Source organism: Archocentrus centrarchus, chromosome 20, assembly GCF_007364275.1.
Source record: "Archocentrus centrarchus isolate MPI-CPG fArcCen1 chromosome 20, fArcCen1, whole genome shotgun sequence".
Taxonomy (NCBI): domain Eukaryota; kingdom Metazoa; phylum Chordata; class Actinopteri; order Cichliformes; family Cichlidae; genus Archocentrus; species Archocentrus centrarchus.
This window is the reverse complement of record NC_044365.1, coordinates 3472456-3486453: the sequence shown is the minus strand read 5'-3', so window position 1 is coordinate 3486453 and position 13998 is coordinate 3472456. Positions and strand designations below refer to the sequence as shown.

Below are 13998 nucleotides of genomic sequence, written 5' to 3'. Positions count from 1 at the left end.
TATGTCACTTAGGTCACTTTTTTCACGTCTTTTTTCTTTTTGTACTCAGCAACATGTTTACATCACTTGCAATGCTGCAATTTACTACAATAACATACAGTGCAGATGCACACACACACATCTTTAGTCAGCACACAACACTTCACCTGTTAGTTTAAATATGAGCACACTCAGATTTGTCTCATGAATGTACACGGAGCTGGTTCAAGGGAAAAGAGACTAAAAATTTTTAATCAGTTAAAAGACTTAAAAGCAGATGGAGACACGTGTCCAAAACATCTGCGCACACTCTCTCTTCTCCACAGTTCCCTCACACTTACTCAACCTGCTACAACTCCAGACAAAGAGGTGTAGGTATATTGATTAACAAAAATATAAACTTCACCATTAGAAATACTACATCAGACCCTGAAGGTAGATTTATAATACTTAATTTATCTATTCAGAATACAGATTTATGTATTTCTAGCATATATGGGCCAAATGTTGATGACCCCTCCTCCTTTCATACCTTCTTCACTTCACTCTCGGATCACTCTGACACCACACTTATAATAGGAGGAGAGTTCAACCTGGTACTTAAAGCAGATATTGACAGGCTCAGTACAGCAGTGAGTCAGAGGAACTGGCAGTCTGCAGACATTCTTAAACAGTACATGAAGGATGTTGGTCTTTGTGATGCTTGGCGTTCACATCACCTCACTCTGAGGGATTATAGTTTTTTCTCACCAGTACACAAGTCTCACTCCCGCTTAGATTACCGTATTTTCCGGACTATAGAGCGCACCATACTATAAGCCGCACCTACAAATTTTTTGGAAAAAACTGGAAACGTACATATATAAGCCGCACCGGGCTATAAGCCGCTGGTATCTCCGCCGCTCTCGGTTTTCCACAATTACTCGGCACTCAGCAGAGGGGGACAGACAACCCCAAATTTGAGTTATAACAAGTCAATTCACCATTGATTCGTTCACGCCGAGCTTACGTGCAGCGGCTCTATTTCCCTCCTGTAGTGCCAGGTCGATAGCCCTCAACTTAAAAGCGGCATCATAGGAAGTTCTTTTTGTGGTTTCCATGATGAGGGAGTTTGAAAAAAATCTCTTTTGTGCCTGCTGCTAGCACTTGTTGGCGCTTTCTTCTTTGATTTCCAACTTTGACGTCCCATGATTCATATCCTGCTAAAGAGCCCCCTGGTGGTTAAAGAAAAATCCACAGAAACGCCGCACCGGGCTATAAGCCGCATGGTTCAAAACGTGGGAAAAAAGTAGCGGCTTATAGTCCGAAAAATACGGTACTTTTTAGTTAGCAGCTCCATGATGATGGATATGACAGACACTCAGATTCATCCTATCACGATCAGTGATCATGCACCGGTGTCTATGTCTCTGACACGGAAAAGAGTCACACCACCAATCAGGAACTGGAGATTTAATACATCGTTACTTAAAGAACAAAATTTCATTGTTTATTTCATAAAGGAGTGGGCAACATATTTAGAAAATAATGATCTTCCTGGGGGCAGCACGGTGGCGCAGTGGTTAGCACTGCTGCCTCACAGATAGAATACCATCTGGAAGGCCTGGGGTCGATTCCACCTTGGCCCAGGCCTCTCCCTCTCTCTGTGTGGAGTTTGCATGTTCTCCCCGTGCTTGCGTGGGTTTCCTCCGGGTACTCCGGTTTCCTCCCACATTCCAAAGACATGCACTTACTGGGGTTAGGTTAATTGGCTACTTTAAATTGCCCATAGGTGTGAATGAGAGTGTGAAAGATTGTTCGTCTTTCTGTGTTGGCCCTGTGACAGGCTGGCGACCTGTTCAGGGTGTACCCTGCCTCTCGCCCTATGACAGCTGGGATAGGCTCCAGCCCCCCCGCGACCCTGAACAGGATAAGCGGAAGCGAATGGATGGATGATCTTCCTGGAATATCACCATGTGTTCTTTGGGAAGCAGGAAAGGCAGTAATGGCAAAATAATATCTTATTGCTCGCATAAGAAAAATAAAGAGAAAACACAATTAGAACAAAAAAATTTAACCTTTAGAAACTGCCTCTATGCTGCTTCACCACAAGAAAATATAATTAACAACCCGAGGACTAAAACTGCAGTTAAATGAAATAACTGATAAAAAGACGCAATTCATGTTGCAGAGGCTGCGTTTAGAAAACTTTGAGCATGGAAATAAATCTGGAAAATTCTTGGCCAACCAATTAAAACTAAATAAAGAAAAAACAGCTATTTATTCTATTAAAGACTCAACTGGTAACATTACTCATGACCCACAACAAATAAATAACTCTTTTAAAGTCTTTTATGAAGCTTTATATTCACCACAGATTAACCCATCTGATACTGAAATTGAAGAATTTCTTAACAATATAAATCTACCAAAACTACAGTAAATGACGAACAGGCTGCAGCTCTGGATTCACCTCTTTCATTATCTGAATTTTATGAAGCAACACAGCATCTCCCAAATAATAAAGCCCCAGGCCCAGATGGTTTTCCAGCAGAGTTTTATAAAAGAATTTTGGTCTGAGCTAGGACCCATTTTTTTCAGAATGGTAACTCAGATCCAGAATGATCACATCTTATGTCCAACCTTGAACTCTGCTAACATTAGCCTGCTTCTGAAACCAGGCAAAGACCTCACACTCCCATCCAGCTCCTGCCCAATCACACTCATTAATGTAGATCTTAAAACAATTTGCAAAGCCCTTGCCAAAAGATTAGAAAATTTTACTCCATTTATTGTACATCCAGAACAAACAGACTTTATCAAGGGTCAGCACTCAGCCAATAATACACGTCGACTAATAAATATAATAGACTATTGTTCTATTAACAAATTAGAGACCACAGTTATCTCTTTAGATGCCGAAAAGGCATTTTACTGGGTTAACTAGAAATTCTTACTAGCAGTTCTACACAAATTTGGATTCGGTTCATCCTTTATAAACTGGATCAGAACACTACACAGCTCCCCAAATGCACGTGTTAGGACAAATGATATTATTTCTCAAAGCTTCCGTCTGCAGAGGGGTACCAGGCAGGGCTGCCCACTCTCTCCCTCTCTTCTTGTCATTTTTACTGAGCCATTAGCAGCAGCAATCTGTCAAAATGCAAACATTAAAGGGATTCAGGCTGAAAATATGGACCATAAAATTAGCCTTTATGCTGATGATGTATTACTTTTCCTTGGGAATTCACAAGCTTCTCTTTTGAAGACTATCACACTGATAGAGTAATCCGATATAGATGAGAACTTATCTATCAATTGGAGTAAATCAACAGTTTTACCTCTGAATTGTAATTTCCATAGAACCTCTAGGACCCCACTAAAGTCAGGAAATATTAGATATTTAGGCATAAATCTTTCCGCCAGGCTCTCAGACTTGGTACGATTAAATCATATCCCCCTGTTAAAAACATTAGATGATGATCTATGACGTTGGAATAGTTTTTTTTTTTGTTTTTGTTTTTGTTTTTTAGCCTGTCATGTCTGGCATTTTTTTTACAATCGGAATGATGATCCAAATGCACTGATGTACCAAACATATTTGCTTTAACAAGAACAGCTCTATAAGTTTCTATAGGCTATTCTTGTTAATGTTTGTATTTTTATTTATTTATCTTTTTATTTAGTTATTTATGCCAAGAGGTCGGGGGAAGAAGAAGGGGGGGGGACAAAAGGAAAAAAGAAAGAAAAAGAAAGAAATCAAAGAAAAGTAGATATACTCACTCTCACATCCATACACACACCCACATGCACATACATACACACACACACAATTTTATTGTTTGTAGTAATGTGTGTGTATGCGCCTCTGTCATGCAATGTACTCAATAATGAGGGCAAGAAACTGCAACCATGCCCCCCGTGATCCAGAGGCAAATAGGAAAGGACCCATGGGACCCAGGCCATCCACAGCACAGGAGCTCAGAAGACCTGAGGCCACACATCCCAATGGCAACCGCATGCACTCCCCAGAGGAGGAAGGAGGGAGACCACAGACGGAGCCCCCACAGTCAAAGGGCAAGAGTCCAGAGAGCCAGAGGCGACGAGCACTCACGCACACACAAGAAGAGTGTGTATGGTTGTGTGAAAACTGCAGTGCTATTAAAACTGGAGGGACAGATGTAATATGAGCACTGAATAACAGCGCCCATCCACACTGCCCCCCCCCCCCCCCCCTCAAGGCCCTCAATGTCTAAAATGTAAATAAAATTGAGGAGCAGGCAGCAGTGAACAGATAAGTGGGGCCACCTCAGCAGTGCCACCCACTAACCACTGTGTGACACACCTGCCCCCCAAGGCCCTATATGTACTATGATGGGTTGTGAACTGTATAATGCAACTAAAAAAGGAGGAGTGGGACATCACGCAGCACAGCGAGCAGAGCCAAAGAGGTGGCCCCTCTCACTGCAGCACGAGCCCCCCCTCCCCCAAGAACCTACGTGTGCATAATGTGATGTTTAACTGAGTGGGAGGAGGGGAAGGGTCAGGATAAATAAGACCCGGAGGCAGAAGACTACCATCCGGAGGAAGAGAGCCAGCTAGCTACTGGCTCACTAGGCACGCCAGCCCCCCCCCCCCCCCCCCCCCCTGCAGCCCAGGGAAGGCAGGTCCAGGGTCTGGGGTGACCGCACCCCCAGGATACCACCGTGCTCCAGGCCGGCACCCACCGCCCCCACTGCGAACAGGACACAACACATACCCTCACACACATACAAAAGACAACAAATATGGCACACGCAGACACACACACACACACACACACACACACACACACACACACACACACACAGTTTTTGTCATAGTATAGGCAAGAATTTAGAACTACTTTCACCCCTGCTCATCAGGACTGACTTCATCTTCACTGACTGATGGAGCACAACATGAACCTGTGGAGGCTGAAAAACTGTCCTGTCAAACATCTCCCCGTCACCGCTCCACTTCTGTCAGCCTTTAAATCAGGGATCCTCAAATCCAGGCCTCGAGGTCCGGTGTCCTGCAGGTTTTAGATGTGTCTCTGCTTCAGCACCTGAGTCAAATATAGAAGTCATTAGCAGGACTCTGGAGAACTTGGCTGCACACTGAGGAGGTAATTCAGCCATTTGACTCAGGTGTGTTGGATCAGGGACACATCTAAAACCTGCAGGACACCGGACCTCGAGGCCTGGATCCCTGCTTTAAATGAACTGCTCAAGTCTGTCACTTCTATTTGGAGCCAAAAGGAAAAAGTGTTGTTCAGTCGTTTGGAAAGACACAACATTTCTGAAAGCACTCAAACTTCTTCACATTTGTCTTCAGACACATCCTGAACATTTAGGAACCAAAGAAAGTTTCAAACATCAATCAAAGATCTGAAATATAGAAAAACAGCAACAGCTGCAGTCAGTGAACTGACCTCAGAGTCTCCAGTCGACAGTTTGGACTCTGCAGACCAGCACACAGAAGCTTCACTGCTGAATCCTGCAGGTTGTTGTAAATAATTTCCAGCTCTATCAGATGGGAGGGGTTGGACTTCAGAGCTGACACCACAATTTCACAGTGAGTCTCTGAGAGTTCACAGTGAGTCATTCTGTGATTAGAGAAAATATAAAATATGTTAAAAAAGCAGAGAGAGCAGAGATAAAAGCAGAAATCTTCATTATAAACACAGACTGAATGTATATGAAGACAAAACAGAGTGAGGTCATAATGTGATGAACATCTGCTCTGCACATCTGTGCTTCAGCTCCTCTCAGCTTCCTGTGTTTGACACAATGATTGTCTGCAGCCTCTCTCAGACCTGCACACTTTTAATGAGAAGCTTTGTTTGGCTGCAGATCTGCAGATGAAGGAGGAAAATGGCCTCACATTTAGGCAAATAAAACCCAAAATAAAACAGCTGACTGTTACCAAACGGAGCAGGAATCAAACTCATCACTGGACAATAAAGATGAAGAACTCAGAGCTGCTGATAGAATATCTGATTTCAGGGGAACAAACAGAAACAAGCATCATGACCCTATTTGACCTTTAGATCAATGGTTCAGAGCAGCAGCAGGACTTCCAGGCACCAGGACATCCACAGCATCCATATTCCAAAGGTTCCAACAGGACACACTCTCTATGTTGTCCATGTTTAGAAATAATTTCTGAGTCTCAGTAGAAATTTTGGTCTTTATATCTCTTGAATCTCATTGAATATCTTGTTTACTAAAATCCACTGCTTGTGCTGTGATACCCTGACATACATTCACGATCTGCCTCCATTTTGCTTCACACCCACAGATCTGTGGGTGTGAAGATAAATGCTGCTGTTCTGTCAGATGTTGCTTGTGTGTCAGATATGGCAAAGCTGTTCTTTGGTGTCAGAGCCTTGGCATACCAATGTAATACTTGCAAGCAAACATTTCTTGAATCTAGAAACTTCTATTGTTTCGGCAACTGAAATTTTGACCACATGTCAGTGAAACACCAATGGAAGTGATATGATGTCCATCCATCCGTTTTCTTCTGCTTATCCAAGGCCGGGTCACAGGGGGCAGCAGCCTAAGAAGATAAGTCCAGGCCTCCCTCTCCTCAGCCACCTCCACCAGCTCATCTGGAGGGACCTCAAGGCATTTCCAGGCCAGCCGAGAGATATAATCTCTCCAGCGTGTCCTGGGTCTGCCCTGGGGCCTCCTGGGGTAAGACATGCCCGGAAAACCTCACTCAAGAGGTGCCCTAGTCAGATGCCCGAACCACCTCAACTGGCTCCTTTCAATGTGGAGGAGCAGCAGCTCTACTTTGAGCCCCTCCCAAATGGCTGCGCTCCTCACCCTATCTCTAAGGGAGAGGCCAGAGACCCTTTGGCGGAAGCTCATTTCTGCTGCTTGTATTCGCGATCTCATTCTTTCGGTCAATACCCAGATCTCACGACCATAGGTGAGGGTAGGGACGTAGATCAACCAGTAAATCAACAGCGTCGCTTTTAGGTTCAGCTTCTTCTTCGCCACGACAGACCAGTGCAGCGTCAGCATCACTGCAGACGCAGCCCTGATCCACATGTCGATCTTCTGTTCCCTTTTCCTGTCACTTGTAAATAAGATATTCGCTGATATTCGCTGAGACTCTTTGATGAACTAAATGCAAGTAGGTGGTCAAAGGTCAGTTTTTGGCCATAACTCACTACATATGTATACTGTATCATGAGTGGATAGACGTGGATGTAAACTGCAACTTAACTGCTTGGCTGTGGTCATACAACTGCAAGGTAGTGATTCTAGCTTAAATGTATTCTGCATATTGTTAAATGAAATGCATGTCAGTGTTTGTCAGGTATCCTGTTTGAAGAAAACACTTTGAAGCCACTTGAATCCATGTATGTGAACACATTTCCATGAGGAAAAAATGATTTCAGGAAGATGAAAATCCTTAGATTATAAGGATTGTGAGTTATTTTATTCATGTATTTGTTGATTAGTCATTTTATCATTAGACATGACATTAGAGATGGATGGTATCATGTTTTAGTGTAGATTTTAAGTTGAAGAAAATAAAGGGATGTTTAACAGTAAATGTATCAGTAAAAAAGTGTACCAGATTATAACAAAGAAAAATTGTTCAACAAATGCTTGATAGTTTGCAATTGTATAAGATATTCCAAAGCCCTGCCATTGGGACAGGTGATCTTGGGTGGGTTGGCGGCCTCATTTTGAACCAAAAATGCATTTGGTCTTATTGGTATTAAGGCAAAGATGGAGGTTGTGAAAGAACTGCTCTACTGAGGTGAGGCCGAGTTGTAGATGCTGCAGAATGGAGTAAAGGGCCAGCTGAATATAGGATGGGCTTTCCGTACCTGCCTCTGGCTTCTGATGGGTGGAGCTGCAGCGTTTTGCCCTCATTGGTAAGTACGTTCCATGACACAGACACAAACATGACACAGACACAAACGCCCACTCAATCACAACTCAACAAAATTGTTGGTGTGCGTAACATGCTTTGTTAGTTTTGTTTTTCACACACAAATTTATTTTTGCAAGTATTGATAGTATTTTTTTATATGTTAAAGTGATGAAGTATCTGATTAATAGACTTGTGCTCTTTCCCCTTTTTTTTTTTTGCTCCCTTTCTCTCTCCCTTTTTCTTCTCTTTATTTTCCTCTTCTTCAGCCTGTCAGCTCTGGCTGTTACATAGTATGTGGAAAAATAACTCAGATAAATAAAATAAAGGGTTAAAACATCAACAAGAAGAGCCTATTGAGAACCTATAGAGCTCATCTTGAAATAGCAAATATGTTTGGCACAACAACGCATTCAGATCACAGTTCTGCTTGCAAGATCTACCAGACATGACAGGCTTTAAAAAAAAAAAAAAAAAAAAAAAAAAAAAAAAAAAGAATATAGGATGGTTTTATCAGCATATAGATGGATTTGGGAACAGCCAGCAGCTTTTGCTACATCAATAATGTAGATGGAGAACAAGGTTGGCCCCAAGATGGAGCCCTGGGACACACCTTTGGAGATGGTTAAGGGTTCTGATAAGATGTTTTCTGTTTTCAACTGCTGGACACGGTCAGCTAGATAGCTGGAAAACCAGTCACAGCAAGTGGTGGAAAGTCCAGTGCTGGAAAGTTGATACAAGAGGATCCTTTGACTGACTGAATCAAAGCCTTTGGCAAGATCAATGAAGGCAGCTATGCAGATCTTCTTGCTGTCTAATGCTGTAATAATGGAATCAAGGACCATCGTGACGGCTGTCATACATCCATGTCCAGCATGAAAACCAGATTGAAGTTCAGACAGGATATTCTTTGAAATGAGGAAGTGGCTTAGCTGTTTATAAACCATCCTTTCCAGGACTTTGGCTAGGCATGGTAAAATGGAAATGGGTCTATAGCAGTTGGGGTCTAAGCCAGAGCCACCTTTGAAGAGGGGAAAACTCATGGCCAATTTACAGTCAGCAGGGAAGACAGAGAGCTGTAGAGATCGGTTACATATTCTTGTGATGGGAGCAGGAATGAGAAGGAGAAGGAGAAACCAGTATTGCTGGAAGGGGAAGACTGAGCAGCAGACAAAGCAGTAACTGGGTTTGAAATAGTAAAAGCTTTGGTTTAATTAACAAAGTAATGGTTGAGGACTGAAGCCATGTGCGGCTTATCAGTAATAACAATGCTGTTGAATACCATAGCGTTTCGCAGGTGGGGAGAAGTGAGTTTGTTTTTCATGGACTTGACTGTTTTCCAGAACGTCCTTGCATTAGAGCTACAGGTGGTGAATTTCTTCTTAAAGTGGGAGATTTTGGCATTCCTGATTGTCTTTGTGGATTATTCCAACATTGCCTGAAGGCAAGCCAGTCAACAGGAGATTGAGAGGAACGGGTTTTTCGCCCAAGGGTATTCTTTAATAGATAAGTTCTGCCAAGTCATGGGAGAACCAGGGGCAGTAACAATTTTTAGTCCTAAATCTTTTCATACAGGTGTGTTTATCAATGATCCAAGTGAATGCATTCTTAAATAGGACCAGGCATCATCTGAGGAGTGGATAGAATTAAATGTGTCCCAAGGCACTGTCACACCATCTAGAAGAAAGGCCTTTATATCAAGTTTCTTCAGAGACCAGGAATAGTCCAATGATCACTCATTTGGCTGAAACTCCAGGTTGGTAGTTAGATGGGGTGTTAGTGAGATTGAGATCTATCAGTGTGGAGTAGGGTTTAATATTTTTCCCGAAAATGACATGAATCAAATCCCGGGAAATGACGAGCCATTTCCCGGGAATCCCGGGAAAAAGTTTATTTATTTTTTTATTTTAATTAGGCCTTCTGTAGCCTGTGTCGGCCTTAACCTATTGTGATATTGTAGAGGTAGCTTTCCAGCTATGTCCTGTTATGCCCAGTAGGGGGTAACGTCGGCTTGATTAACGCAATAAAACCTACATCTCGGCATTCGAGTGCTCGAGCTATGCGGTGTTGTATCGTTCCTCAACACTCCCTTAACAAATATAATTCGAATATTCCTCCATTGTACATGGAATTATACCAAGCTATTTTACAACTGCTGGTGCAAAACAATACGGTTCATCTCCACAGCATTGATAAAGGCTCAGCCACGCTGTCGTGGCGCCATCTGTTGCGCTATATCTCCACCAGTGGAACGCTGTAATAGTCATTGAAAAGTTAACTACGGTACTACACTATAATATGACATAACACAGGGCCTTGAGTAATGCACTACGACTTGGTCATTGCCATTCTGGCAACAGCAAATTTATAACACCGTGTCTGAGGGTTAAAGTAGGTTCGCTGTGAATCGTCTATTGAAAAACTGGCCGATCCTTATAGCCTAAAAAATATACATTTTACTCAACTCCATTTTAAAAGCGAAATATGTTAAAGCAATCTATTTCATGATAATTTCTTCACACATTAGGCCCGTATCCTAATTCATGATTGTTAGTAAGCGGCTGCAAACGAGGAAAAGAAACACTCGAAGTTAAACAGATATTTCTTTATTGTTCAGGGCAGGCATATTTTATAGGCTATATAATGCAATATAACAATATATAATAATATAAAATTATATAATACAAAATACCTTAGGGTAAACACATTGCCTACGATTTCAACAAATTAAAGAGGAAAAAAGTACAACTGTGTAATACCTCTATTAAAACGCTTGAGATGAAGGCTGAAGCCTTAAACGGAGGCTGAACGTGCCTGAAATGAAGAGTAATGCTTTTCGCATTAAACGAACCCTTCTCTCAATATTTCCTTAAATTTAACATTCTGAAGCTTTCTTTTCTTTCTGAAAGTCAAATCAACGCGCGCGACTTTTTTCCCGGTTTCCCGTCTAACGTTTCCCGGGAAACGGGAAATGGTTCTGATCGCATTTCCCGGGAATCCCGGATCCCGGGATTAAACCCTAGTGTGGAGGAAGAGGGTGATTTGTGGTTGCATCTGATAGGCTCAGATATAATTTGGGAGAGGTTTAGAGCATCAAATTGTGGCTGAACTATATCTGGGGGGGTGATCATATCCCAATTTAGATCACCCAAAAGAACAAATTCAGAAGTGATAAATGGAGGAGCTAGGAGTTCACTAAGGGCTGTTAGTGAAAGGGCTGGGGAAGAGGTTGTTCAGTTGTAGACAGCAACAGAGAGAAAGAAACTTGTTGATTTTAAGCTTTACCACCAGTAAATCAAATTGCTTGTGGACTGACTTAGAAAGAGCTACAGTGCAGTGCAGATGGTCTTTAACATACATAACTACACCACCTTCCCTGGTGGCTCTATCCTGACAAAATATATCCAGATAAGTGTTACTTTTCTTAAGCCATGATTCAGAGATAGCTCAGAAATCAGTGTTAGAAGTGTGTACCAGTGTTTATTCATTATAATAGTGCCTTGAGTTGAACAGACTACAGACTTCACATGTAAAAAAAAAAAAAAACCCAGAGATTTAGGATCACAGAAGTCACTAAATAGCAAATGAGTTGAAGTGGGCTTATCTGAAGCAGGCCCAGGATTTGGTTGAACATTACCTGAGAATGTGCTGCTACCTTGGGATACAGTTGCAGCTCCAGATAAAAGCTTACTGAGAGGCTTGGGAGCAGGTGTAGCCAAATAAACAGTACTGTACAGAAAGCCAGTGGAATTTTTATCAGGAAATAAATGTTAGGCCAAGTGTGGCTGCAAGTAGACAGGTGATAGTATTCTATATATATATATATATAGTAATGGCCGAAATATTGTCATTCCTTAGATTTTTAAAGAAAATGAAGTTTTTCTCCCAGAAAATTATTGAAATTACACATCTTTTGTCATGCACATTTATTTACAGAAAAAAAAAAAGCAAAAATTCCTATAATTCTAAAACCCCAAAAATGGGCTGGACAAAATTACTGGCACCCTCAACTTAATATCTGATTGCACACATCCTTTGAAAAAATATCTGAAATCATTCGCTTCCTATAACCATCAACAAGCATCTGTCACCTCTCAACTGGAATTTTGGACCACTCTTCTTTTGCAAACTGCTCCAGGTCTCTTATATTTGAAGGGCACCTTCTCTCAAACAGCTATTTCAAGATCTCTCCACAGATGTTCAATGGGATTTAGATCTGGACTCATTGGTGGCCACTTCAGAACTCTTCAGCACTTTGTTTTCATTCATTTATTTGTGCTTTAAGAAGTACGTTTGGGGTCATTGTCCTGCTGGAAGACCCATGACCTTGGACGCAAATCCAGCTTTCTGACACTGGGCCCTACATTGCGACCCAAAATCCTTTGGTAATCTTCAGATTTCATGATGCCTTGCACATGATCAAGGAATCCAGTGCCAGAGGCAGCAAAACAACCCTAAAACATCTTTGAGCCTTCACCATATTTGACTGTAGGTACTGAGTTCTTTTCTTTGTAGGACTCATTCTGTTCTAGGTAAACAGTAGAATAATGTGATTTACCAAAAGCTCTACCTTTATCTCATCTGTCCACAAGACATTGTCCCAGAAGGATTTTGGCTTTCTCATGTACATTTGGGCAAACTGCAGTCTAGCTTTTTTATGTCTCTGTGTCAGTAGTGGGTTCCTCCTGGGTGTCCTGCCACAGCGTTTCCTGTCATTCAAATGTCGACGGAGAGTTGGCGCTGACACTGATGCACCCTGAGCCTGCAGGAGAGCTTGAATTTCTTCAGAACTTGATTGGGGCTGCTTATCCACCATCCGAACTATCCTGCGTTTTCTCTTCTGTCCACGTCCAGGGAGGTTAACTACAGTGCCGTGGGCTGTAATTTTCTTGATTATGTTGCGCAACGTGGACAAAGGAACATCAAGATGGTGGTGTGCACAGACACAGCGGCTCTTCCTTTCGGTGCTCTTTTTTGTACTTTTTGTATTTCATATTTGTTAGTTTTGGTGCATTTGTCTCCGCAAACAACTGCTACACACGCCAGGACCTTGTGGACATTGGCTACTGGCACAAGACATCAGTATCGAGTGATTTTCACTACACTCATAACATCCCAGACGACATAGCGAGACCGCCGGGTGCTCCGTGGATTGTTATCAGGTCTGGAAGGCGCCGCCGACGGCGGAGGGAGAGGAAGCAGAAGCGGGGCTGCAGGTCCGGCTTTATGCTGAAGCTGAGATGCCAACCACACAGGCCTCCTCTGCCAAGCCTGTATCTCTCCAACGCCAGGTCCATGGTAAATAAAACGGACAACCTAGAGTTAGAGCTGGCTGGAAATCGCTATGTTTGTGACTGCTGTGTAATGATTATCACTGAGACCTGGATAAACCCGCAGATTCCCGATGCTAGCGTGCAGCTAGCAGGCCGCACTCTGCTACGCGGAGATCGGACCAAGGACTCCGGTAAGAGCAGGGGAGGGGGTCTCTGTATTTACGTGCATGAGGACTGGTGTAACAACGGAACAATCATAGACAAACATTGTTCCCCAGACCTCGAGTACATGTCTGTAAGATGTCGGCCTTTTTTTTCTACCCAGAGAGCTAACAGTAGTGATCGTCACAGCTGTGTATATAGCTCCCGATGCTAACGTTAGCATGGCGCTCTCTCTCCTGCTGAACGCTATTAACGAACAGCAGCGGGTCCACCCCGACGGTGTTTTTATTATCGCGGGAGACTTTAACAAGGCCAACTTAAAGACTGTACTCCCGAAATTCCACCAACATGTCAAATGTTCCACAAGAGGGGAGGGAGAACACTCTTGACCATGTTTACTCCAACATTAAGTACGCTTACAGAGCCAAACCCCTCCCCCACCTCGGCCAGTCCGACCATCTTTCCCTGCTGCTCACCCCAGCATACACCCCCCTCAGACGGAGAGCCAGGCCTACTGTAAAAACCATTACAACCTGGCCTGAAAACGCACTCTCCGACCTACAGGACTGCTTTGCATACACAGGCTGGGACTTATTCGAACACGAGGACCTAGAAACATTCACAGGGACGGTACTGGACTACATTAAGTTCTGTATCAGAAATGTGACTGTTAGCAAAAACATCCGGGTTT

General features: G+C 42.9%; 2 protein-coding genes across 5 annotated transcripts in view; one reads left to right on the top strand and one right to left on the bottom strand.

The window, feature by feature from the left end:
- LOC115799318 (NACHT, LRR and PYD domains-containing protein 12-like) overlaps window positions 1-13998 on the top strand; it is a 652446-nt gene that overhangs the window by 154717 nt on the left and 483731 nt on the right. The window lies entirely within an intron of this gene.
- The window catches only part of LOC115799324 (NACHT, LRR and PYD domains-containing protein 3-like), an 89486-nt gene that overhangs the window by 7601 nt on the left and 67887 nt on the right, over window positions 1-13998 (bottom strand). For all 4 annotated transcript variants that reach the window (XM_030756424.1, XM_030756426.1, XM_030756425.1 and 1 more), the window contains one exon: window positions 5411-5584. In XM_030756424.1, coding sequence (XP_030612284.1) covers window positions 5411-5584 — 174 coding nt within the window. The remainder of the gene's footprint in view (window positions 1-5410; window positions 5585-13998) is intronic.